Genomic DNA, 27,860 nt, shown 5'->3' with positions numbered 1-27,860 from the left:
AAGAACATGTACATATGTTACATTCCGAGAGCATTCAGACAGACCTGCCGCTGCTTTCTGTAGCGTGAAAGCCTGGATCTGTGGTGTGACGGTGGAAATTTTCCCTTCCGAAATGATAGAAGAGTCTAGCTTGGTAATTTCTAGACTGTCATTTATGTTTGGCTGAGTTATTCCTCCCTTATTTGTTTTACTTTTTGTCTTTCTGTTTGGAATTTTAGGTGGGAACTTCATTTTTAATTTTTTACTGTTTTCCTGTAAGAGAGAAAAGAAAAAGAAAAAAGATTTTCTTAAACCTTTGTTACCATAGCAGCACAGTCACTAGTAAAGGAAAATAGATGTGTGCTTTCTAATTTTAACAAGCAAACCATGTTTTTTCAAATCTGGTTTTAGAGCAGGCAGTCTTTTACCACATTATACAGATATAAAAAAAATGAGATCAACTTTTCTATAAGAATTTTAAAGTTTACAGTTATCACTTGAAATCCCCAGTGCTTAATTAAAATGTTACATTAATGTTTATTTGATTTTATAACATTTTTTTTTTTTTTTTATAAAAGTCATTTTAATCCAATCAAACTGACTTTGGCCAAAGGAGGATTTCATTCACGGTCATCTCATGTTTCCAATACATGTACTCAGATTACATACATACAGGAGCTTTTTTACTGAGTATACCACTATGCAATGATACTGCACCCATTTTTCTGAATTCTAATTTCTTTTTTTAAAAATCTGGATAATCTGCTTCATACTGCTTTAGAGGTTTGGGAGGGAAACCACCTCCCTCGCCCTCTGGTCTCCAGACTGGCTACCAAACACAACACACAAATTTGAGCAAAAAATAAGAACGCAAGAAACAGATCATTAACTGACACTAAAATGTTCTCTGTTTTAGCATAAATTCCCCTCTCCATCCATTTTTTTGGAAGGACATAGAGCAGGATCTGGTAGTTATACCAGCCAGGGGATTCTTTGAAAAGGGAAAAAACAAGAAAAACGTCCAAAAAAGTCCTTTTTTTTGTTTTCTTTTATAATTTGGTATTCTACCTTCCCCGTGCATTTCAGTTCCTAACTGGAATAGAGTTTTCAGCATCACTAATTATTAGGATGATGCTGTAAGTAATATCAGCTCCGAGTATGACCTCTTGTCCCCTCTCCCTCCAAAGGATGCCCACTCACACACAACAGTCCTTTTCCCTGAGGTTCTGGCAGCAATATGAAACCATGCAGAAAATTCATTTCTGGGCAGTTTCTTGCTGCTACTGGGAGGCATTACTTCACAGAGTAATTGCCAAGCTGAGTCATCACTTGCTGGATACTTTCACACTGACAAGAAAAATGCACTAGAATTTAAATTTCAGCTATCCCAGAGTTCAGTTTAACCCTCTAAAACTTGTCTCCAGGTGACTTATACAGTTTGTCCAAACTAAGTTCTAAGCCCAGAAATATTCTAGGATAACCATTTAGTTAATACAAACATTTGGATGTTAACCTGTGACCGGTATGAGAACCCACTGCTCTAGTTTATGCTGAACGCAAGATGCATTTCACAAAATATACACATTCTGGGTCATTTCTTCAGTTGCTCCATGTAGTACTAAACAGAGTGGCTGAATAATTAACTTATCAGTTATCCCAAATGGCAAGCATAGGAAATGGATAAAACATGCAATGTATTCAGCTTGTATTACCTTTGTTGTAGAACTATCACTAGTAAATAGACGAGAACTTCTTCGAGGCAGTGCATTAGGTGGAGCAGCAATAGTTGGGCTCAATACCTGAGGTGTTGTACTGGAAACAAACAGTTCATTAGAAATAAAATTCTTTAAAGGTTTTGTTTTTTTTAAATCCACTAAGTTTGTAATGAAGTAGATTCCTCATTCACTGTACTGGAGGTGACTCCATCTCCCTGGAAGAGTTATATAGCAGAGTGTAATAAATTAACCATGATTTTAAAATTTCCAAAATACTCCATGTAGCAAACTGTGTGGGCATTTTGTCCCATGTCAAGTTTCTGTAGTAAAGTTACACTGCAGTATAAAAGAGATGTGAAAGAGTAGCTAAAGCCAAAGCTGGCAGCCTATTTAAACTCTTGCCTGTATTTTAACTAGCTGACTTTTACAATAATCAAGTTGAAAGAGCTTTCTGTAACATAAAAAAAAAGAAAAAAAAACCTCACATCCAAATTAGGCCTCATGTTCATGAAACCTGAGACTGAATAGCCATTTGGGGCACATTCTGCTTATGCAAGCAAAAATATGCGCACAAGAAAGAAAATAAAAACCCTCCATTTGGCAGTTCAACATGGAAAAAAAAAATGAGGCTTTTCAAACAAGTTTTTCAAAATATCATTTATTACCAAAACAAATTTTGTGAAATCTATTGGTAGGTCAGAAAAAGTTAAGTCAATTTCATATTATTAAATCATAACTTGGCCCCAGTATAAGTGAGGCTCTCCTGCCTTAAGCACTCTCACGTTCCAATACACTCCCCTGAATGAAATGTTACAAGTTATGCCAATTTTCACTAGGCCCTGTTACCAAAAATTAGCTTGAATGGACTATAAAAATTACTAGTTTAAAACACCAACGTTGTAAGATGGTAAGTATTTTTGTTAGTTATAACCTCACTCTCTCTCATTCCTTATGTGATCAGAAATGCTAGCCAATAACATTACTCCGGTTAATTTTGTAATCATCCCATAAGAAGGATGTGAGAAGCACAGTCCTTAAATAATACTGCAACAAATGCTACATAGAGATAATTAATTTATTTCATACCTTGTCTGTGGGCCAGAACTTTGCGTTTGTGCAACAAGGATTGGAGTGACTTCCCGGCTATTTCCACTCTGTGAGAACACAGACTTTGTCCCGCTTTGGCTTATCCTGGTGACAGACTGCATAATACAGAATTTCTATAGGTTTGTTATTATGTCGCTAATTGTACCGACTACATTTTGTCAGATAATAAGTCATTTATACCTACAAAATAAGGTACTGGGGAGAAGGGAGAGAATTTTTAAAATGCAAAATACTGGCTGATTCTCTAATACAAAATAAGGCAAAAATACCTGTTCTCTCCACCTGCTGGACAGAGCAAGAACTGAATTTACTCAGGCGGTAAATTCATAAACAGAGATTACGTGTCCATATCTGGTAGCAAAGAGAAACTATATACTATTTTTTTTGGGGCAGGATAAAGGGATTTTTAAAGTTGCCCTTATGGTAAAAACAGACCACTGAATACTCAAAAGTAATACATACTACAGAAGAAACCTGTTTCTTATGTCTTTTCATTATTACTTTAAAATGGTATCCAGAAGCTCTAATCTCTAGAGCCTTTCTGCACTGTATGATATGCAGGGCATAGACCTTACAAACTTAACCCAACAGTAAGCAAACCATTTGGCACCATCATGTGTAGTAGAGAACAAATTTTGTAACCTACATGGCTTGCCAATAAAATGGTGTAGAATATTGCATATGCATTTGGAGCAGCTACTTAGTTAACCTCCTTTATCAGAAACCTCTTTTACCAGAAGCTCCAATATGACGCACTAAGACAATCAGACAAATTTAAAGCAGGACTCCAAGCAAGTTTTCTTCAGGCTGTCTGTCAAACCAAAGTAACAGGGCATTTCAGTTCTCTTTTTATAATGAAAAAAGAGCAAAACAAGAAGTATATTTAAGATGTGCATTACTAACACTGTAGACAAAAAACAAACAAACAAACAAACAAAAAAACCCAGTTTTCCTTTAGAACCCTTTAGAGGAAATCTCAAATTAACACTACATACCTCTAAATTCTTTAATGTCTTAAAGTGGGATGAGGTACAGCATGGACTAAGTCAACTTACGATCATTTAATTATTTAGCTACTGTCCTGTCCTTCCTTTAACTGGCTCAATATCAGATGATACTGTATGTACCCAGCAAGTATACTTGCCCTCACAGACAAGATATACATGGATCCAACCTAATGTTCCATTAGTTTATGTAAATATTCCCTAGGAAGCAGTTAGTATAAGTCATGCACATTTTAGCCATATCTACTAAGTTCGCAAATAGTTAGTTAATGGTAAATTGAAGAGCAGAAATGAAACTGATTAAGTAATTCCTGTATTTTATAAGACATGCAGCCGAATTCTAAATCATCGATTAGAACTGTGCTTTATCAATGTTTGTGTTTAGACAGCAACATTAAATGTAACAAAACAGTGTTCTCACGCAGATTACATCAATATACAGATGTAAATTGCACTAATATTGCCTAGTAGAAATAATGAGAAAGTGTGATAGGGCTTTATTTTTCTCAGAGTTTGACCTACAATGTGGCTGAAAGCAGATAAAGACATTAAATTTTACTATAATACAGCAGTAATCCCTCCCCCCACCTCCAGACAAGTAAAGCCTCAAGCTAAAGGCAACAAACACTAAGGATTATGGTGCACACACTTCTGGTAGCCCAAATGAAGACCAGTGGGCTAAATGCAACAGTTCTGTGGGCATATCCCTGGACTATGTCCTTCCCCCAGATCCAGGATGATTGTTTTTTAAACTGTACAGTAAATGGGAAAACTGATCAGTGGCACAGAAGTCGGTTTGAAAAAACTTAGTATTAGAGTTGGCAAGGCAAGCAGGCTTTGAGAATTCTGGACAGAATGGAAATACTTCAGAAGACAACAGAAGCAGAATGGTTGTTAGATCATTTGAACTGTGACAAAGCATGAATAAGCCATGAAGCAAAATTAGTGGCAGAGGAGGTCCCTGGCTTAAAGACTCCCACATTTTAATGATAAAAACAAGGACATTGCAAGCCAAGTACCAGCACTGAATTAGCCCATACTACTAAGTGGAAAGGTGAATCCTACTTTGAGGAATTTGACTAATATAAAATCTTTTTTCAGCACCATTTAAAAACAAACACCCACATTCTGAATAGCTGCAGTCCTCCAAAACTTCACACAAAATTGCACTGGGAATGCTAGAAGACAGTTTACTAAAAAAGATATATGGAAGAATCCTGAGGCTTGGGGAAGAAGGGGACAGAAGGCATGGGAGGAAAGAAAGAGAGGTACAAGGGTTCTTCAAATATCATCTGACACTACACTTCCCATTAACTATTTCTATATCAACTCTGGTCACAACTAAAATAAATTGTCTACAATGGAGTTACTGTATTAGCTAAAAACTTATTCAAGAGAAAACAAGGCTATGAAGAGGTAAGGTAACATCATATTGCCAGTCAGCTTCATGGACCATCCAAAAGTATTTAGGACTGTATGAGCTACTGTTGAAAGAAACATCACTCTATGCTTTCTTAAAATGCAGTAATTTCAGGTCTTATGCTTTTAACAATGCTATTACGCAGTATATTTTATAAATGTATACGTTACAAAAAGTCAAGTTAGACTGAAAGTATAAATTAATGTGCTTGAACATTTAAGTCTTCAGAAAGCACTATTAGCTGATTATATTTTTCCAGTACAGGTTCAGCGTATATCTCCATACTTTAACAAAAGGGTTAAAAATCAGACCAAAGCAGGACTCTGTTCTCCTACTCCATGGAAGTTTCATAAGAGAGATGCAAAAAGAGAACCAAGTCAGAGAAAAATATGGTTTTGAGCAAAATACTGTAGTATGATCATTTCTTCTGTGGTTGTTCTCTTTTTTTTTTTTTGGCTAAATTACTTTAAATTTAAAAATTGTGAAGTGGTTTTTCAAAACAAAAAGGGTTTCCAGGTTTTCAGCTTAGGGGTATTCCCCCACAAGTCAAAATAGGCTTTGACTTGCGAATATTTAAAATTTCAATTGGCATTTTCTACATACACCACACAAAACATTTAGTCAAAACGGTTTCCAACCAAAAATAAAAATGAAAGTTAGCAGAGGAAGAAAATGTTTAGAAGTTGACAAGGGTAACTCAGCAAAACAAGTTAGTGTCCGTATAAGAAATTTTAATAAAAGCACATTTTTGTTTAACAGACATTTTAGAGACAATTTTAGTTCTCATTAGGCTCCAAGAGCATTTTTATAAGTTAAAAATGTTATTAGTTATTTGCCTGAGTGAGCAAACATGATTTCAATGAAAAAAGAACATCCAATTTACTAGCACAGATCAGCTAGTGTAACTTTTACACATTTACACTTCAAAGCCTTACACTCTGTCTTTAAATGTAACAAAGTAACAAACTTTCTTGAATGCAAGATACCTTCTTTGAAGGTGCTCCTGTAGATGGCACATCAATTACAGACGATGAATTAGTGTAGTTTTGTAAATATGATCCATCTCCAGGACTTGGAGTTTCTAGTGGCAAAATTCCAAAACTAAGAAGAGAATGAGGTGAAGGTGTCAGAATCCCAGCACATTTGAAAGACAGAATAACTAGAGACACAAGACTCTGGAGCTGTGTGCATGTGTGTATCTTGTTTCCATATCTGCTCTGTTGATCTCATCTAAAACCCTAAGCAAGTTAAAAGTCTTACTTCGCCCCTGCCATCATTCGTAAGCTAAATAAATGTATTCATAGTCTTAAAACCCTTTGAGACAGGAAATCTCTTCTACGTATAGTAGCTAAACACAACAGTACTGTCATCTCTGTTGTGGTGTATAAGTACTAGTGAATTCATATGTTTCTAACATGGAAAAAAAATGACAGGATATAGTCTGCTGAAGCTCATAACTCCCCTCCCCATCCCCCTCTCCCCTCAACAAATCCAAAGCATAAGAAATACAGTAATGCCAACTGTCATAAAACCATTGCGAGACTCGGTATTTCAAAGTCAAAAGAGCTCCAACTTGTGATCTCCCGATCCAACCCTCAGATCTCCACATTTTCCCAGCTGGTAAGACGGGGGTGGGGGTGGAAATCAAGGCCCCCACAGTGAGGGAGGAAGAGTGGGGCAGAAGCAGGGCAGGGGTGAATGGGACCCTGGAGCTGGGGCGGGTCATCCAGAAGGTGCAGAGGGAGCGGCGTGGTTTCCTGCTGCAGTGAGCACCCTCAGGGGAGACGCAGGGCCATGTGCCCCCTGCAGGGCAAAGGCAGGTTGCCTGCTATGGGCTGGGGCTCTGCATCCTGCTGCCTTGGCCCAGGAGCTCAGCCATGGGATGCCATTGCTGCCTGCAGGGTGGGCAGGGCACACAGGACGCATTGACTGCCTGGCAGCAGGAGGCACATTGGGGTCCCGTGATTGAACTCCTGGGGCAAAGGCAGCAGGGTGCAGAACCCCAGCCTGCCTCTGCTCTGCAGGAGGCATGAGCCCCCTATGCCTCCCCAGGGGTGTGTGCTGCTGTGGGAAGCCATGCCCCTCCCCCACACCTCTGGATGACCTGCCCCAGCCCTAAAGGCCCCATTCACCTCTGCCCCACTCCCTCCCTCACTGCAGGGGCCTCAATCTGCACTCCCCCGCCTCTTCCCTCTTCCCACACTGCCCCTTTCCCTCCACTTACCAGCTGGGTGTTGTTTGTCCGTGTGCCTGTCTGCTTTCATAGATATTAGGGCTGGAAGGGACTTCACAAAGTTCATCAGGTCCAGCTCATCACTCCCAAGCCACAGCCCACCAGCCCTGCTGCTACTTCTCACTCCTGACCGACAGTACCCTGCGTCCTGCCAGGGTGTGTGTGGGGGCCCTCCCTCCCTGGGTTCCAAACCCCACACCCACAGCTCCCCACACCTTCACAAAACAACCCCTCCACACACACACACACGCTTCAAAAATACCATCTCATGTTTTACGTGCCAATCGCTTGATTGTGTAGGAGTTCGTCTCATGATTTTTGGCACGGTGGGGTTGGCAATACTGGAAATATCACTCTCCCCAACAAGAGCTGCCTTAATGGAGCTTTTTAGTATTAAAACTCTGGATAACAGAGTAGAAGCCCACACTCCTTTAGTGATTTTTCTAGCATAGAAGCTACACCAAGCAATATATAGAATCAACATACAATTTTACTTTGGTCAAAAGAGATTTCTAGCATCTTGTTTAGGTCTTTCAAGATGAAAATAACGCCCCCCCCCCCACAAGTTCGTTGCTGTGGGACTTAAAATTTCCAGTCTTAGTCTTACCTTGGTGTCAGGGGGCTCAAAGCTGCTGGTCCTCCCAGTAAGCTCCGACCGGTTTTTGGTTTATTTTGAGCCTGTTTAGACAATATGGCAGGTCCTGATCCAAGAGGGACGGCATCTGGTGAAATTACAGCTGAGTCAATGTAAGACATAGAGGAATCTGTATTCAAGGAGGAGTATTTTGAATTGGAGGATTCCAGGTTGAGTCTGTTTAATTCCTGAAATTAAAAGCAGATTTTAGGATAGCCACATGTCAATATTTCCTGGTTAGCATAATTAATTTAACACTGGAGACTGCCCCAAAACAAAGGCTTTGACAAAACATACAATTGTGTCTTGTGGCGTCTCCATAAGGACAGTGTCAGGTTGTCTGTGGGATATGTTGTGATTAGACACCAATGTTGTGCAAGTGTTGGGCAGGCAGCTGCTGAAGTTCTGTAAAGATGTTAATTTAAATGTCTGCTCAGGGTCTGGTTTTTCACCTGAAAGATGGAAGAGAAATTTAAAAACAATTATTCTTGACCACATACATTTGGTGCTTGTTAAAAAGGAAGAAGGACATCTTTTAAAAGAATAAGTAATTTTAAAAGCAGAGACAATATTAAAAAGAAAAACCACACACTCCTCTCTCTATTACATAAGGGAACTAGAGGGTTTTTTTGGCTTTCAGCCTTAAAGTGTTACCACTCCTTAGAGCATCTATATTTTGGAAGTCAGAGTACAAAAAAGTGCTCCTAGAAATCCAGGCACAAATGTTGTTTGTTTTTTTTAAAGGAAAAAAGGGATACAAAACAGGTCTATCAGTTGGGTTTTATTAATTCCTAAGACAAAAGTCACAGTTGATCAGTGATCCACTGAAAATTTTAAACATAACCTAGACACAGGTCTTAGAGTACAGTAGAGAGTCAATTATTCAGAAAGTCAGTTATTCAGATAATTTTGGATTAACAAAACCCTTGAGCCTGAAGCATGCCAGCAAGACAACTGTGCACTGTTTATTTGTTAGTGCTTAGTGATGTAAAAAATTACACAGTACTATACATTTATGCTTTTAAAATATATTCAATGCACAGTATAGTAATTAAAATAGATTTTTCAACACTTTATACAGTGGTGTTTCATTATCTGGAAAAAACATGATATATTATACAAAATTAAATGTTCTACTGTACATTGAATTAAAATGTATGCAAAAAAGACTGATGATGCAATAGCGTTAACGATACATGAGCTTTTCCATCAAATTCTGTAGCATTTTTACTTATTAAAAAGGTAGTAGAACAGTTTTTTCCTACTGCAAAGAGATACCTGATATTCTCAAAAGAAAGCTCACTTATACAAGGAAAGAGGCTTAGGAAACAAAAGTTCCCAAAATTAAGAAGACTACTTAGATGCACACTGCTTCTGAAGCACCAGTGAAGGAAATAAGAACTTTGCGTTCTTGTGTTCTCAGCTTTTTACATGAGAAAATGCCAGTTCCAATTGGCCAACTCTTCCATTCCCCACACAACCCCCAAAAATCTTTTCACAACAGAAGACTTTTGCATACCTACCAATTTCACATAGTGATTCAAAGGGGGACCAGAGGAAAGGATTTAAACTAAGGCTCTTTTGGTAACATTCTGATCCTTTGGCAAGCCTGTCTGTCTTGCTGTAAGAAAGAATACAAAATAGTTTAAGAAAGTTAAAACATTTAAGTTTAGGATAATTTTCATGAAGAGTAAAAGGCGGCAAAAACAAGAACAGTTAATTTGAAAACAAGTCTATTATTATTATATTTATTTTATTATATTTAATTTTTATGAGGTGCACCAATATATTGGTCCATATCATATCTGCACGGACAAAAGGAAAATTGACATTATTGGCAATCAGCTTTGAGTGGCTGATAATGGCTGCTGCTAAATGTCTTGTGCATGCCCACAGCAGCAGCATGCATGCGGCTGGGAACGGAGCCCAGCAGCTTGGAGAGCAGTGTCTGGCCGGTAAGTCTGTGGAGGGGAGGGCAGGTGCTGCCCCACTGGGGCAGGGCATGGGAGAGCCATGAGTGGCTTGTCTGGGGTGGGGCATGGGTGGGGCCCTCCCACCACTGTGTGCTCCCCAGGGGAGGCATGGGGGGCACGTTTCCCATGGATCTGTGCACGGGGCGAGGGCAGGCTGCTGCTACCCACTCAGGGCTGGGGGCAGCGCCAGGCTCTACCTGGTGGGGGGTACTGGGCCAGGGCTGTGCTCAGGATGGGCAGCCGTGGCACTGGGAAGCTGGTTTATGGGGTATGGGGGCTATAACCACCCCAAAATTCACCGTAGCCCCTCTCTCAGTGCCAGCACCGCCCACCCCATGTGCAGCCCCAGCCCAGTCCTTCCTTGCCAGGAAGAGCCCGGCACCACCCTCAACCCCAAGTGGGCAGCCCACACTTGCCCCACATAGACCTGGGGGGCATGTGCCTCCCCCATGGTGCATGCAGTGGTGGGAGCCACTCCCCCCGTGCTCCTCGGACAAGTCCCTTGTAGCTCTGTTGCATGCCCCGCCTTGGCTGTGCAATACCTAACCCTGCTCCAGCCCTTGCCCCAGTCCTACTCTGGGACAGTGGGAGGCTGGGGCCCAGGGCAGAGCCGTGACCCGCTTCAGTTCTGCGGGCAGGGACATGCAGGGAGCAGATTGTGGCTCTGCCTTGAGCCCTGGCCCCATGCTATCACTGCTCTGATCCTGGCCTGTGCCTGCCTGTGGTCTTGTCCCACCCACCTGGCTGAGTCATTCTGCCCATGGAGGTTATTGGCTAGTCTTCATGGAGACCCTGCCAGCCCACCCAGTGCCCTTGGCAGTGGGTGCAGGGTGGATGGCCTGGGGCTGAACAGGACCAGTTGTACCCAGCTCTCTCCACTGCCAGGTCTGGTCAACACCCCAGCCCACAACAGTTCACCAAAACTAAAGTGGCCCTTGTGAAGAAATCCTCATCTTTCAGCCCCTCACTTAGGCCAAACCAGGTGACTCCTTTATCTCCTAGTTTTCTTCTTGGTTCAGGCTGGTAAAAATCAGGTGACCTGGCCAAATAAATTCCCAGGGGGAGGGAGGAATGCTCTCTTCCTCTGGCAGGCATTTTGAAAATCAAGCAAAGACCTCAGGCTGTTGCCTGAAGATTTTCTGTAAGTAAAACCTGGAAACTAGCCTGGAGTTCAGAATTATGTGTAGGCCAGTCAGATCTTAAAAGGATCATTGCATCCACTTTCTGTAAAGATACATATGCTTAAGTTTGCTCCAAGCGTATTCTGACTTCCTCATACTACTTCCCCCACCTTCCACCCCCACAACAATAAAGGTATCGGGGTTACAGTTTGCCTTGTTGTTCTACTGGGGGGGGGGAGAGAGAGAGAGAGAGAGAGGCCTTTCACTCCTCCGTTAGGACAGCAACATTTGGCTTTTTATTTTCCCTCAGTTTTCTGATCCTATCTTTGGAAGCTTCAGGCTGAAAGAAGCATTCAGAAACATTATTGGAAGCAATACAAAGCACCCCCAAGGTTTGCAGGGTCTGTGCGCCCCAGACCCCAGACCTGTGCCCAGGCGGTAGCAGTGTTACCTCAGGCTGTAGGGTCCCCAAGGAAGACTCTCAAAGCATGGTTTTGGGCCTGGCACAGTGAGATAGGTGGCTCTGCATAGAAGCATCCCCTCCTGTGCTGCCACAGACCTCCAGCCCAAATAATTGCCCAGTCCTGACTTCAAAGGAACCTAGTTACTTATTTATTCAATTTATTCACAATGCTCAAAAAAAATCCCATTGCTGTTGTTAAAGTTGAATTTTTTTTCTTATCTTGGAAGAAGCAAGCTTGTTATAATGGAAGTTTCCAAATTCTAGACAAGCAAAGACTTTAAAAATTTAAACTTTCAATCGACGTAATTTGTTTCTGAGCACTGATCTGCATTTCGCATATGGGTGAACAGTTTTCTGTTAAATTTAGTTTACATACTTGAGTTGAATGAAATGATTTTTGTTATGAAAAGTTTTTTTTTAGAACTGTTACACTGCTAGAATAATTAAAATGAATAAAACAGACAAAGTTTGGGGTTTCTGTTGGCTCACTGAAAGAAAGCAACATACTGACAATCAAAAACAGGAAGAGGAACAATACTAAAGAGGAACAAAACTGACAAGCAGATCCATGTATGTTTCCACAATATTAACTGCAATTAAGAGAAGATATGACATGACAAGCTGTCTAGCATGTAAGGATTTCTCCTTCCTATCCCCTGAAAACATCTCTATTGCATCTTTCAGAGACATGCAGATTTAAGAACAAAGTGTGTTAAAAATACCCTGCTTTTCCCTTGGATCTTATACAGGGTTTTGACAGCCTCTGTTAAAAGTACTGACCTGCTAAATATACTTTTTGTTAAAGTAATACATGATCATTAGATTTTTAGTTTCGTTGTGCAAAAGCTTGCAGACTATATACACACGCGCGCGCACACACACACACACACACAAAATATAGCAGGGGTTGTCAACTGGGGATGTGCGTACCCCCAGGGTACTTGGGAAGGCCCTAGGGGGTACGCATGGGCGGGCAGGGAGGGAATGCCACCACCCTGCACTGCCACCTCCCAGAAGCATGGCTCTTCTGTGGGCCGCACGAGCAAATGCATTATTTAGTAACTACCTTCATAAAATTAAACCTCACCAGTATATATGTCCCAGCAGTGAGAGAGTAAAGCATGAAGAATCACCAAACTCCGTAACAACATCTTCATGGCTTTTCTGTTTATTTAGCACTCCACCAGATAAGATCTGTTCTCCTTCTGCAAGCCTTAAAAAAAATTAAGGGGTTACACAAAGTTCACAACATTGGCAGTCCATCATTTCCACTCCACTGCAAAACAGCAGAAGCAGCAACAACAGAAAACACAGAAATATGTTTTAAATATCTGAAAGTTCCAAACTGGTCTCCTTTGTGCCTGAAAAGAGTCCAAAACGAGGGGCCCGGATCTATAAAAACAGGAGATGGGGATATTTGAATGCTAAGCACTTATCTTCGGAAAAAAGTAGGCACATCTATAAGGGTTTCAAGTTGAGCACAAACACTGGTAGACTATATAACTGTTTTAGTAAAAACTGACTTGATTCATTTTTTGACTGAGGTCCTGGCTTCAGGTTGCTTGCTGCAACAGTACGAATTGTTGCTCAGGCTAGGAGCCTGAGAAGTTTTTCCACCAGAATTGCTTTTGAGTCTTGGTCTACACTTTTATACAGAAGAAACCAAGAGCTGTGGATTTAGGTTGATTTCATTAAGTAGGAAGCATACCTTGTAGAGCTCTGTTCTCATTTTCCAACCTGTGCATATGTAGATTGAAATCTTGTGTTTTGCTTGCTCACAAAGACAACGGGAAGAGGAAAGGCCATGGCTTATTGTGTATAAACATGCAGTTAAAAGTATGGCCCAGCATGGATGGTTTCACTCAGTTTCATCACTGCAACTCTTCTCAAAACTTTTACTTAAGGCTGGACAGTTGTGAACCATTGTACTGTTTTAACCCTACCAATGGAGTTTAAAGCAGCTTGATCCCCCTGCCTAATATGAAGGCAATTTCAATGGGATGGAGTTGCTTGTGCCAATACAGCTTATTCCCAGAAGAAAATGGGAATAAGTGACACCAGTAAAGGCACTCCAATATAGATACGATTACATCCACAACAGGTTGCAACACTAAACACATTTCAAATGGGATGGAGAGGGAGGGGTGGGGGGGAAGAAATACTCCAAACCAAAAAATACCTACCACCAACTGAAATAGTTTAATCAGCAGAACATAAATTACATACAAATGAGACCTTAAAAATGAGAAGGGAAGAAAGAACAAAGAGCTTTTAAACAAGTTTTCCTGGGACCCGTCCAAGTAGAGCATTAAATGGATTTCTATTTCAACACAAAAAAGGTGGCAGACTGATTAGTTCCTTTACAGCAAATGGAACATCAAGAGATGTTAGAGTATCACTATATAGAAAAGTCATAAAGCACTCGCACACTGCAGCAACTAACCATCATTGATTTTTCCAATTAACTTGCCCCTGCTATTGGAAGACAGCTTTCACAGACACCCTAATAAAACATTTTTCTTGCAGTTGGTTAGGATCACAATACATAAATCTTGGCGTCACCAGGAAACAATATCATACTTCGCCTACTGAATGCATTACACCAGACAGGAGGCGTGGTGGGGGTTTTTTGTTGTTGTTTTCTTTTGTTTTTTTAAATTATTTTATTATTTTAGCAGAAATAAAGGCAAACATCCCTTAGAAATCCTGAAACAAAAACCTAGGACTTTGTCTTGGATAGAACATCTCCTCTGTAATCTCTAGTGGCAACTATGAGCAGCTGGAATGTCTTTCTGTCCAGTTGGGAGAGCAGCATGCTCTTTTCTCTGGCATGCATAGCTCAAGCTTGCTCATATTAAGACATCATACAAGTTGCATCTGTCAAATCTGTATTTAAGAATAGTGTATTGATTTTAAGAGTCAAATTACATGACAACTTAATAAAATGAAAACTGAGAATTAAGCAAACTGGTTTCTTACGAAGGAAGACTTTTTCCAGTGCTCTTTCTGCAACTTGTTAATAGCTTATGTCTAGGACAGGGGTGGCCAATTATTTAAGTGGAAGGCTGCTTACTGAGTTTTGGCAAGCTGTCACAGGCTACATGGGTAGCCCCGCCCCTTGACAGGTACCCTGCCCTTGGTCACCATCTTGTGATCGGAAGTCCTGCCCCCTAACTCCCTAAACCTTGCCCCTGGAAATACCCCTTTCAGCAAGGGGTTTTGCCATCTCAGAACCAGAAAAACACCAAATTATATTTTCAAAATTAAACATCTACAACATTCATTAATTTGATGTCAAAAAATATTTTGTCCTTATTTACATTAATTTGTGTAGTGTACGCAGAGGTGATTGTACAATATCTCAAAATGAAGTCTGACTCTTGTATATTGTATGTGGGGGGGTAGATATGTGAGATGTGGAGGTCTGTGTGTATGGAAGTGCAAGGGGGTGCAGGCGCATGTGTATGGTGGGGTGTGCATGTGGGACTTGCCCCATGAACATGCATACACACAGACATATAAATACTCTCTCCCTCCCTCCCTCACTGCACATGTGCGTGCACACAGTCTCTCCCTCCCTTACTGCATGCATGTACACACTCACACCGTCTCTCACTCCTGGCCCAGGTGTACTGGCATGGGCCCTGTACTTCCATGGTCTGCCCATGTGGTGCTGGAGGCTGGCGGGCAGGCAGGCAGGCAGGCAGGCAAGCAAGCAGTGAAAGCTTGCAGAGGCTTCTGGTTGGGAGGGGAGCAAGGGTAGGAGGGGGCTGGGCCGGGCCAGCCTTCCTTCTGGGTTCTGCTGCCCCCAGCTCCTGTCATCCATATAAATTTTCTATTTTTTTTTTTTATTTTTTTTTTAAAAGGGCCCCACAGGCTGGATAGAATGGCCTAGCAGGCTGGATCCAGCCCACAGGTCATATTTTGCCTGTCCCCATTATAGGATATACCAACTTTTCTATCAGTCCAACAAGTAATTTAAAATATTCAAAAACAACCTCTCCCCAACCCAATCTTCCTATTACTGAACCAACCAGGCTGCCTTTATATCCTTTATCAGGATAAACAGTTTTCTGCACATAACTGCATGTTTTTCCCCCAATCCCTCCCCCCGCTTTCACATTTGACTTTTTATTCTTAAACCAATTCAAATGTGCTTGTAGGAGAGCAGGAAAACAACTTTTTGGTACAAAAGACTACTACTCACAGAGAAGACAGAACACAGCTATGTTAAACAGACAACAAGCAAAAATCTGCATGATTTTGATCCTTTTGTGCCAGGACTGTTGACCAAGGTTTCACTTGTGGTGGGGTCACATGCAGTAACAGTGATTTATTTATTTATGTGGATAGTAGTGCTCTTAGCTGCTATAATACTACGCAGTCCACAGGAGGGTCAAATTTATTACTCCTAATCTGGACTAGAACTGGATCAAAAGCCTAAAAATGCAAACTTTGTCATTTTAGAAAGGACAGTCAATCACTTGAGTCCCATTACCTCATCTTTCAGATTCATGCAGAAAAAACATGTTATGTAGGACTTCTTTAGCACTTTGAGTTCCCTTATATATACACTGTATTTACTGAAATATAAGATGACTGCCCCCCCCCGGTAATTACATTCTATATATGGAAAAAATAATAAATTGCATCAAGGCCCTCAATCATCTATTTCCTTCTTCCCAGATTTGTAGCTTTGTCCATTTCAAACCTCATAAACAGAAGACACATGCACTAATTGTCAACTGGGTTGAAATTATCTGTACAGAGAAGGACAAATGCATAAAATCTTACATAGCAAACTCAAGGTACTACAGTTCTGCCAGTTTCTTCTCCCATTTAGAATTACTTGATGAGTAGAGGGAGATTCACCGCTTTAAGGAGTTGGTTCTCTTTTAAATACTAGCTTCATTCCAGAAACTTTACTAGCGAATTGCAATGATAGAGAGTGGTGGCCAGGAAGGGATAGAGCGCTGTGTGCCACCACTGCCTGCCAGGATCAGGGGAGGGGGAAGCTCGCACACAGCAGCTGCTGCCACCAGCCTGTGCTGCTGCCACTCTGTGTCCGGCTGCATGCCAATACCCCCACCGGCCACCTGTCTGGGTGTCAGCCTGGGCAGAGCATTCTGATCAATTGCTTCAGTAAGCACTGCGATTGCCTACCGAGACAACCAATCAGAGTGCTCCAAGAGTGTTATGGACAGACAGACGCACGGACAGACTAAGTCCTTTACATATATAGAATTTAAAAGTGGAGTGAGGTTTGAAATGAGTGTAGTTAAAAAAACAAAACAAAAACCTCACAATTTCTAACCTGCTTTCACATGGATACTTGTTTAGATGTTGCTTAAACTGACCAAAATACTATACAAAGTCACTGAGTATGTTTTAGAGGTTTCTGTAGTATGAGCTATTGTAGGTACATATCAGAGTAAAGTTAGCTGCATTTATGATAATCCTTGGGGATTAAGGACTCCTGAATTGCTAGTGTATGTAATGTGACAGCTTCCTAAAAAACCCTTTAGCACAACAGCAGAATGGAAAGGGGTTACTTACTTGCTGAGGTCCACACAACACTTTGCGAGCAAATATTTACATTGTGGGGTGGTACAGCTGTGTCCCTTCAGAAGCCTGTATGCCTTATATGCCTTTCCTGAGCGATAGTAACATGTTGCCAGTAAAAACAGCGCTTCTTCTGAATGTACTAGAAAGAAAAACAAAATAAACAAAAACAAAAACATCATTGTCATTTGATCAGTCTGTTTTTTGGTATAAGCAGCAAAAAGTGTAACTCCTGCTGTCAAGGAGGAAAAAACCCATGACAGATTCAATTAAGTTTCCTAGTCACAGTGTAAAGGATTTGTGCATTCTGTGTGACCCTATAAATAAGATTTGTCCAAGCTACTACATTAAGAAAACCGCAAATCATTTCATCTACCCTACCTATACAAGTCTTGAAAAGCACCAGAGTGCCATTTTAAGCACAATAAAACAAATTCGTAATTCTACTGCAAGTCACAGATCAGGAAGGACTGCATCATATCCTTAAGTGCACACTATTTTTTATCTAGATGCTTCTCAATTCAGGTATTTAAGAGTGCAGTTTTCCTATCAAGTAATAGGAGACACTATAGTAAGGTAAACCGATTTAAAGTCAGTGACTTAAAAATCACTAGTACACACACAGCACACTTATTTAGTTATTATATAAATAAAAAAGTAAGCAGGAAACCTGTGTTTAAGTAGCTGATTTTGGGGAAATTAAAGCAGATACTAAGCAAGATATAGAATAATTACTTCTCACTGATTAATATAACTACTAACATACGTTGATTTTCAGCCAAATATAGCCTGCCTATAATTTGGTCCTTTCTGGTAATAAGAAGGCTGTACAACAGTTAATATATTAAAAGATTCTTACTATTTCACATGTATATGACAGAAAGTGGTAAATTACTATGCATTTAAGTTTTGTTTTCACTTTTAATTTGCATCCAACTATATTTAGATGGAAAAGGGTATTCAATTAAAGTACTAAAACTAGGATTTTTAAAGATCAGAGATACACTAGATAAATTAACAAAAGTTTATTAAAACAAGTTAGTTTTTAATATTCCCTTTCATATTTACCATACTTAATAAATGCAGACCTGAAAAATGGCTATTGTTTTTGGTCATCAAAAGACAGGTGCCCAAGCCCTTAGGCATTTATTTCCCTCTGAAATCATGGGGAAGTAGTGCCTTTTGAAAATTCCACTTGGTAGCTAAATATTTTTAGAAAACCTGACCTCGGGTCAGTTCAGATTTTAGAATTATGAGGTAGCATGTACAGCAGAACAAATGCTGGCATGCAAACATGCATGCACATACACACAGCAACATGCTGTAACACTAATAAACCTTGAATTAGGCTCAGAAGCTAATAGTGTCTTCCCCTCCGCACCTGTCATTCTGTATGCAGTTAAAAAAAAAAAGCAGTACCCTTTGAGTAAAAAATTTAAAGGAGGGCTCATCATACGTAACATTTTAAATTCACATTGAAATTAGAAAACGCTTAGGCTTTAACGTGGTTATAATTTTTCATTTGAAGTTCTGACTGATTTTAAAAACAAAAAAGATTAACTTACATTTTTCTTTAAAAGGGTTAGTCAAAAAACCTTCTGCTAGGGAACAGTGTTCCATTAGCCCAGGATTGTCTAACTAGCAGCAACTCCAAGGGATCCAGGCTCCCTTTCCAGCTCTATTTTCTGTCTCCACCCTGGGGAACAGTGCAGTGCTGCATGGCACGGAACAGCACAGACTACACCCTAGGGCTCCTGCACAGCCTGGAGAGCCGAGAATGGCATGCAGCCCAGGGAGCCTGCAGCCTGTGCTAGTGCAACCCACAGACTCCAGCCACTTAGAAGCTGGACAGCCTTGCATCAACCCCTATCCCTGAAGCTAACAGTGATTGCTAACAAAGGTTAGGCTGGTAAATGACAGGGCACCCATTGTGAAGTGATATAACTAACCTCTAGTCTATTTAAAGAGGGTCCCATTATAAAACACTTGATAAGTACACGTCTATCAGAAGATTCAAAGTTACCCAGAGAAGTCACTGGGGAACTAATGGAGCTCAAGGACCAGCAATAGCAAGTCTGATGTAAAAACTTGTCAGACTCCTACCTGGAGAAACAACTCATACTATTGCAACAGGTTGAAAAGTGAATGAAGTTTTACTAGAACAGTTGTGTAGTCTTATTAGCAAGAGCCAAGGCATGGTTCTGCTGCCCAGATGGTACAGTATGTTTAACTGTAAACTTTGCAAAATCTGAGCTAAACTAGCTGCTATTATTTATGTCTGCTACATGAAGACATGAAATTGGATATCTTCTGTAAGGAAGCATCATGTACAGAACTAAACAGAAAACATTTGGGCAAGATTCTAGATAGGGACGTCTAACTCAAACCCAAAAGGGACTGGGAAGGAAGGTACTCCCCATGAATCAGGGGCTAGTATTGCACTGAGGACAGGCAGCTCTCTTTTTTCCTGACATCACTCTTGCCCTTCCACTAATTAGATCTCTGCAGCAAATCAGTATTTCAAAAGGCACAATTTCCGTTGTATTTATTGGTTATCAGATTCCAATAGCAATTAAGAGTTAAGTACCGAGATAGTAATCTGCTGTACCTTTTAAGGTTTAAACATTTGCACTTTTGCAGAGAGCTGGCTTAAGCCTATCTATCTGACCCTATTCCAACTACAGTCAGAGTATCAGCAAATACCCAAGGTTATTGCAAAAATTATCAAAAAATTTAACTCTGTGTTGCTAGGCCATGATCAGTCAGTCCATCAAGCTGTTTTATATGTAGATATTTTCATTTCTAATAATATATAAAATAGTGTATTCAGATCATTCTCTCCATTTGATACATGGCTTTGTACATGTCCTTTAACAGCATCTGAAGTGAGCTTGAAGTTGAAGTCACAGTAAGAGTGGCTCACTTAATTCAGGCAATGTGCTAGAAATTAAAGTTGTGAACCACCCAGATATGAAGGATCCAGACTCTACTCACCCATGAACAACTGATTATATATAGGCATGACAAGCATTTCCTATGCATTCCCAAACATCACTTCAATCACGACTTTTACAGCAAACAGTTCTCACCAAGCTGCCCATTAAATGTGAATTTACCTTTATTCGGCCACTTTAAAATTACTCATACTGTTTGGTTCTAAACATGTACTACCCCATGCTTTTTTCAACACTATACATTCACTTGCAATTAGGTTGCTTCTTTACTTGTACTGTTAAGTCCCTCTGAACTAAACTTAATCTTTAGTTTTGATTAATCTGAAGTTATGTTCTCAGTAACATTTGTCATCCTGCTACTTACCCCCTTTAAGAGATCATAATAAGCATTTTGTTGTAGACCCTTGGGACATCTCCCTCAGCATTTTGCCTTGTTGAAATAGACCATTTATTCCAAGGTCATTTTCTACCTATTGTTTTCTAAGAAGTAATAAAACTAGGAACTAAAGAGAACATGAGATGTCAGTAATCCTTACTAAGAACACAGTGAAAAATCTTCTGAAAGTCCAAGTAAATTGAGATGAACAGAATCTCATTTATCTTTTATTTTGGCATGCCTGGAAAGTGAGACATTTGATTTTCTTTTCCTTCCAGTTATTCCCCATCAGGCTCCTCCAGCTGTTTATAATTCTGCTTGAAATTTAAGACAAATAATTAAATCAGAATTGTGATACTGAAACGATGGCAGCTTTTGTAGTTCCTAGGATTAGGTTATAGTAGCAGAGTGCTTAAGGTATCTTCCTTCAAAATCCTCTTCACAGGGGTTTTTGGCTTCTTTGACCATGGGGTGGTGTTCCAAGAAGATGGACTGCTGGAAAGAGATGAGATCCACCTGACGAAGAGAGGGAAGAGGGTCTTCATACAGGCCTAACCTAGTGAGGACAGCTTGAAACTACTTTCACCACGGGTGGAGGAAAAAAAACCTGGAATTAAGTAGAGCCTGGGGACCTGGATAAAAGATAAGTCAGGGAAAGCAATAACAAAAGCCCTAGCAATGTTCTCAGGGAAAGGATAGGACTCTCAATTAGATACCGAAAATGTTTACACATTAATGTGAAAAGTACAGGGAATACAACAGGAAGAATATCAGGTTATAGTATAAACACAGAATTGATATTAATTGCGATTACAAAGATGCAAATGATTGCAGTACTGCCATAGATAGAGGTGTACCAATATATCAGTTGCATATCAGATCGACACTGATAAAAAAGAAAAAGTTAACCTTATCAGCAATCAGCTTTTTTTTTTTTTGCCAGTGTTGCCAGTAATGTAACCGATAAATACTGTGAGCATGTGCGCAGCTGCAGCACGCATGCCTCTGTAGCATGCACGTGAGCAGGAATCCAGCTGGGCAGCATGGAGAGCTGCATGTGGCTGATAAGTCTACAGGAAGGAAGGGATGTTGGGGGAGGGGAGCAGATTGCAGCCCCCATGGTGAAGGAAGGGGCAGGGGCTGCCCAGCCAGGGCAGAGAATCCTACCCTGGAAGCAGGTTGGAGCTACAGGCAGCTGGGCCTGGAGGTCACAGACAGGTGGGGAGGAGAGGCTACTGCTGTGCTTACCCCTGGGGAAGGCACAGGGGGCATGCGTCTCCCGGATTTGTGCACAGGGTAATGGCAGACTGCCTGCTGAGGCTCCAGTCTAGGGACAGCGCTGGCCTCTTCCTGGGAAGGGAGCTGGGCAGGTGGCAGCAGCACTGGGAGGTGGGGTGGCTACAGGAAATTTTAGGGTAGCTGTAGCCCACCCCATAGCCATGCTTCCCAGCACTGCCACCACTGCCCACCCCAAGCACAGCCCCAGCACCCCCCACCAGTAAGAGGCTGAGGCACCCCCTGGCCCTGAGCCCACAGTGGGCAGCCCACCCTCACCCTGTGCAAAAATCTGGGGGGCAGATGCTTCCCATGCCTCCCCCAGGGGTGCAAGCAATGGCAAGGAGCTGGCTTCCATCTCCCTCCCATGCCCCCTGGACAAGCTGCCCACAGGTCCATCCCACTTCCAGCAGGGCCACATTCACCACCCTGGCTGGGCAGCATCTGCCCCTGCCTCACTCCCTCCCTCACTGTGGGGAGGTCAGTCTGTACCCCTCCCCTTCCCCACACCCCTTCCCCCACCACTTACTGGCCAGACACTGCTCTCCAAGCTGTTAGGCTGCATTCCTGTAAATTGGTTATTGGATCAGTATCGGCCAATATGGCTGGTTAGTAACTGGCCATCAGTATCAGCCAAAAAAATCTGAAGTCTGTGCACCTGCAATAGATAGGTACAGTTTATTCAGAAAAGACAAGCCGGGGAGAGAAGGAGGAGGTGTTTTTGCCCTACATATAAGAGATGATATATAGGTCTTCAGACATGTGGTACAAGAAGTAGAAGGCAGGCCTGTTAAAAGGCTCTGGGTAAAGGTCAGAGAGGAGAGCAGTGAACCAGGGGAGGGAGGGCATTTGCTACAGGCCATAAAACTAGAAGGAGGCTTTCCTTAAAAGAACTGACAAAAGGTTTCCCTAGTCGCAGGACATGGTTCTCATGGGGGACTTCAACTATTGGGATATCTGCTGGGGGAGGGCAGCAGCAAGCATAGCAGTGCAATGTACAAGCACTCCAACAAATTTTTGGAGTCTGTTGGGAATAACTTTTTGATACGGGTGGTAGACAGTCCAACTGGAGGTGGGGATGGGGGCAGGGAAGAGCTCTCTTTAACCTACTGCTCACAAGCAGGAAGGAACTGGTTAAAAATGTGAAGATGGACAGTAGCTTGGGTGACAGTGACCACAAAATTATAAGAGTTCAAGATCTTACGGGGAGAAAGGATAGAGAGCAGCACAAGAAAGACACTGGACTTCAGAAACGCAAACCTGAACCAACATGGGGAACTGGTGGGCAGGATCCCCTTGGAGGACAAATGGAATGCAGGAGAGCTGGCTCTACTTTACCCTTTTCAGAGCATAGGAATAAGTTATGCCAATGCAATGGAAAAATGGGAAGTGTAACAGGAGGCCAGCCTGGCTGGAGAGCAATCTCTTTAATGAGTTGAAACTCAAAAAAGAATCCTATAAAAAGAGGACACTTTGGTCACAGTATGAAGGACGAGTGTAACAGTATTGCACAGGCATGCAGAGAAAGTGTCTGAAGGCCCAAAGCATGATCTGAGGTGTAACTGGCAATGGGATATAAGACAAAAAAGGATTCTACAAGTATGGCAAGAGGAAGAGGAAAATCAGAGAAACCATAGGTCCCTTATGGAATGTCGAAGGCAATCAAGTTACAGATAATGCAGAGGAAACTGAAGCATTTAATGCCTTTTTTAAATTCTAATAGACAAACAGCCTAAAGCAGGGATATCAAATACATGGCTCACAGAGCCCTGTTATCCTGTTACGTGCTGCCCTTAGTCTGAACTGACGCAGACTGAACCTGCAGGTTGAGTCTGGGACACGTGCTGCATGTGGAATCCATTCTGGTCACCTCCTCCAGGCTCTTCTGGACATGCACTGCACACAGTGCCTGCTCTAGCCAGTCCAGGACCAGGACTGCATCTAGCACTGTACAGGGTGGGTTCCAACACTGGCTGGGACTGCACTCCCCCCACCCCTTCTCACTCACCTGCCATTTTTGTTGCTCTGCACCAGCCTCCTTCCAAGCTGGTCATCTCTTTCTTGAAGGACCCAGGACAGACTCCTGGAGAACCTCACTTGTATTACCTTCTCCTGACTAGACACTGAGCCATTGACTGCTCATTGAATAGGATGATCCAACCAGTTGGTGACCTTACAAAACTTTCATCTAGTCTGTATTTCTATAGATTGTGAATGAAAATATGTCATGAGAGATGGTGTGAAAAGCCTTGCTAAAGTTAAGGTAGATAGCCTTGCTAAAGTTAAGGTGGATTACATTCATTGCTCTCTCCCACTGTCCACTGAGCCCACTGCCTTACCAAAGAAAGAAATCAGGGCATAACATGCTCTTGGGAAATCCATGCTTGCTGTTCTTGATAACTTTCTCTTCTAGGTGCTTCAAAATAGATTCCTTGAGGACTTGTTCCATAATTTCCCTCCCCCTGCCAAATATAGAGGTCAGGCAGATTTGTTTTGTAATTCCCTTATTTCTCCTCCTTCCCTTTCTTTTAAAGAAGGGCACTGTATTTATTGTTTTCTAGACATTCAGGACCTTGCCTGTTCTCCACAAATCCTCAAAGAGAATAGCCAGTGGCTCTGAAATTACCTCAGCCAATTCCTTCAGTAGTGTAGAATGCATCCCATCCAAACTGGTTGACTTGAACGTATCTAGCTTATCTAAGTACACCCTAACTTGTTCCGCTGTTACTCTAGCTCATGGGTGTCCAAACTCATCTGGCCCTGCAGGCTGAATGAGTGAACATGGGGTTAGTTCACTAGCCAGATTTGAGCCATAGGGCTCACAGACTTCCTCGCCTCAACCCATGCTGGATCCAGCACCCATGGCTACTGCTTTGGCAATCATATTGAATGTTATGCCGATCCCAGAGTGGGCAGCATATGCAGCTGGCAAAGGCACTGCATGTAGAACTGATTCCAGAGTGGGTGCTGCACTACACACAGCATCTATTCTTGCTGATCTGGGGTCTCCTCCACATGTGGTGTGCCTGGTAAGTGGTGTGGAACTGTGTAGTGCACCATACCTGCTCCAGTCAATTGGGGACCCATGCTGCATGCCACATCTGTAACAGGTTTACACCCGTTACTGGGGAAAAGACACAGGGCAGGACCACAGGGCTAGGTCCCTTTAAGGCAAGGCCTTGCAGAGCCAGGAGTGAAAGACTACAGCTGAGAGCAAGCTGTGAATCTGTCCCTTCTTGGGGTGGCATGCCATACCGCGGACCTCCTGGGCAAGCCTGGCTCGAGAGAGTTGGACGACAGGAAAGAGGACCCAGTGCCATAAAAAACAGATCCACAGGTGCTAGCAAGAGAAAAAGAGGCCCTGTGGGGAAGGTAGGAGGGATGGCTCTCAGAAGGGGGAGAGAGACCACCCTAGAAGCCAGCAGGGTGGACCCTGGGCTGCACAGGGAGTTTCTCAGAAGACAAAAGAATTGCTGCAGTGGTGAAGGTCACCACCCACGAGCTGGGTCCAATCAGCTGGAGGGCAGGATCCAGCTTGCGGACCATATTTTGCCCACCTCCATTCTAGAGGATAAAAAGCTTTTTTTTTAAACCATGAAAGTCAACCAACCAAAAATACCATGCAGACAATATTCAATATATAGGCAGGCAAAAGAAGGTTTTTCTTGAATGAGTCATGGAATTTAAAGAGCAACTAGATCTCAACCTACACTAAAGGAGGTCATTCAGTTCAACAGATGGCATAACCTGTAAGGTCCACTGTATGAGGTTGGTATACAAGAAGGTCTTGGGATTAGTTCCTTAGCTACTGTAGTTATGTTAAACCCAGTGAAATTACTGCAAATTTCACCTGTTTATATGAGCTGAGGCTCCAGGCCTGCATCCTTGCTCCTGAGAACTACTTCACTGTTGGTAACATACAAAATATATGTGAAGGCATAGACTACTCCACTCACACCTTCAGCTCTGACATTCAGTAGATTGTCACTTGTAAATTAGCACTTTATAAAAAAAAGTCAAGATTTGCTGCCATAAAGCACTTGTAGCAGGACATGACAGTGAACTGGATTAACTGTTAAACATTCCTAAAATTTAACTCATAATCTTTAACTTCTGAGAGAATATGGAGCTTGACAAGCAAAACTTTACATACGTGAGAAGCCAATTTTTGGTGCTCTTGTCTAATACAATGTAGGGAACTCGGGCACCTCATTACTGAAGAAATGAGCTAAATGCAATACTCTTGGTGTAGCCATATCAGAGCTTTATGAAAAAGCTATAGTTTATGACATACCTTCTCATACCTATGCATAGAAATGACAGAACTGTTTAGATAGCCTGAGTGGGTCTGTGCCAAGCAAACAACTGCTTGTCTGGATTAGAAGCCTGCTGGGTTTCTCCTACTATCCTGTATACAGCCAGTTTGGAGTCCTTAGAGCTGCCAAGGTAAACAATCAGATACAATATGGGCCAGGACACTAGCACAGTATTCTAAATCTCAGTAGGAAATAGAGGCAGCCGTAAAAGAGTCTGCCAAACTTCACAAACTGCTGAACAGCAAGAGTTGTTGACGTTTCACAGTTGAAGCCCAACATGTAAATACTTCTTGGTGAGAACAGAACCTTTGATAAGTTTTATAGGAAAAGAAGCCCAAAGCAACTAAAAAGGACTTTAAGTTGCTTTGGAGGAAGGGGCAACAAGGGAGGCTGTATTCTTACTGAGAAAGTAGGACAATCTGCTAGTTACTTCAGGTGTCAGTTCACGAATGCATGAAGCCTGGGACAAGAAGTAGGAAGAACTGGAAGTCCTCAGTCAAGGCACTATGACATGACTGGAATAACAGCCTTGGTGGGATAGTTCCCATGACTGCAGTACTGCCATGGACAGATGCAAACTGTTCAGGAAGGACAGGCAAGGGAGAAGAGGAGTTGCACTTCATGTAAGAGCTTTATGGTTGTTCAGAGCTCCAGCATGAAACTAGAGCTAGGGCTGTTGAAAGTCTCTGGATTAAGGTCAGAAGGGAAGAGCAACAAGGGTGAGGTTGTGGTGGTTGTCTGCTAAGGACCACCAGACCAGGAGGTGCAAGTAGGTGAGGCTTTCTTCAAACAGCTAGCAGAAGTTTCCAAGCCATAGACCTGGGTTCTCATGGGGGATTTCAACCACTCCAACATCTGCTGGGAGGGCAATACAGCAGTGCACTGGTAATCCAGGAAGTTTTTAAGGACAACTTCCTGGTACAAGTATTGGAGAGACCAACTAGGGGCTGTGCTCTTCTTGACCGCTGCTCTCAAACATGGAAAAACTGGCAGGGGATGCAGAAGTAGATGGCAACTTGGGCAGCAGTGACCACAAGGTGATAGAGTTCAGGATCCTGACAAAATGAAGAAAGGAGAGCAGCAGAGTGAGGACCCTGGACTTCAGAAAAAGAAGAAAGTGATTAGGAAGAGTTGGCATGGATGCAAGCAAGGGCAAGTTATGCCTGACCAACCTGGTGGCAGTCATAATTTCATAGTTTCTAGGGTCAGAAGAGACCCCAGTAGATCATCTAGTCCGACACCCTGCCATGGGCAGGAAAGAATGCTGGGGTCAAACGACCTCAGTAAGACATACATCTAGCCTCCTCTTAAAGACCCCCAGGGTAGGAGCCAGCACCACTTCTCTTGGAAGTTGGTTCCAGACCCTAGCCAGTTGGTTCCAGATCCTAGCCTAGTCATCTTGTCAGAAGAAAATCAGGTTGGTCAGGCATGACTTGCCCTTGGTGCAGCATCCATGCTAACTGTTCCCAATTACTTTCTTCTCTTCCAAGGGCTTAGAAATGGATTCCTTGAGGACCTGCTCCACGATTTTTCCAGGCAGAGGTGAGACAGACTAGTCTGTAGTTCCCTGGATCCTCCTTCTTCCCTTTCCGAAAGATAGGCACTATATCTGCCCTTTTCCAATCGTTCAGAACCTCTCCCAATTGTCACAGGTTTTCAAAGATACTGGCCAGCAGCTCTGCAATCACATCAGCCAACTCTGTCATCATCCTTGGGTGCATCATACCC

At 42.1% G+C, this 27,860-nt stretch overlaps 1 protein-coding gene across 4 annotated transcripts in view; it reads right to left on the bottom strand.

Annotated features, from left to right (window-relative positions):
- The window catches only part of CDC27 (cell division cycle 27), an 85,877-nt gene that overhangs the window by 31,956 nt on the left and 26,061 nt on the right, over positions 1–27,860 (bottom strand). For 2 of the 4 annotated variants that reach the window (XM_090044188.1, XM_090044189.1), the window contains exons 3-11: positions 17,206–17,353; positions 12,737–12,862; positions 9,616–9,713; positions 8,390–8,544; positions 8,066–8,280; positions 6,212–6,326; positions 2,781–2,914; positions 1,692–1,791; positions 45–252 (exon numbers count right to left, since the gene is read on the bottom strand). In XM_090044188.1, coding sequence (XP_089900314.1) covers positions 45–252; positions 1,692–1,791; positions 2,781–2,914; positions 6,212–6,326; positions 8,066–8,280; positions 8,390–8,544; positions 9,616–9,713; positions 12,737–12,862; positions 17,206–17,353 — 1,299 coding nt within the window. The remainder of the gene's footprint in view (positions 1–44; positions 253–1,691; positions 1,792–2,780; positions 2,915–6,211; positions 6,327–8,065; positions 8,281–8,389; positions 8,545–9,615; positions 9,714–12,736; positions 12,863–17,205; positions 17,354–27,860) is intronic. The other 2 variants (XM_090044190.1, XM_090044192.1) reach the window with 1 other exon arrangement.

The sequence above is a fragment of the Crocodylus siamensis genome, chromosome 4 (genome assembly GCF_052110815.1).
Source record: "Crocodylus siamensis isolate JL-2025a chromosome 4, ASM5211081v1, whole genome shotgun sequence".
Classification (NCBI taxonomy): domain Eukaryota; kingdom Metazoa; phylum Chordata; order Crocodylia; family Crocodylidae; genus Crocodylus; species Crocodylus siamensis.
Note: the sequence above shows the minus strand (reverse complement) of the source record. Positions and strands in the feature narration are given on the sequence as shown.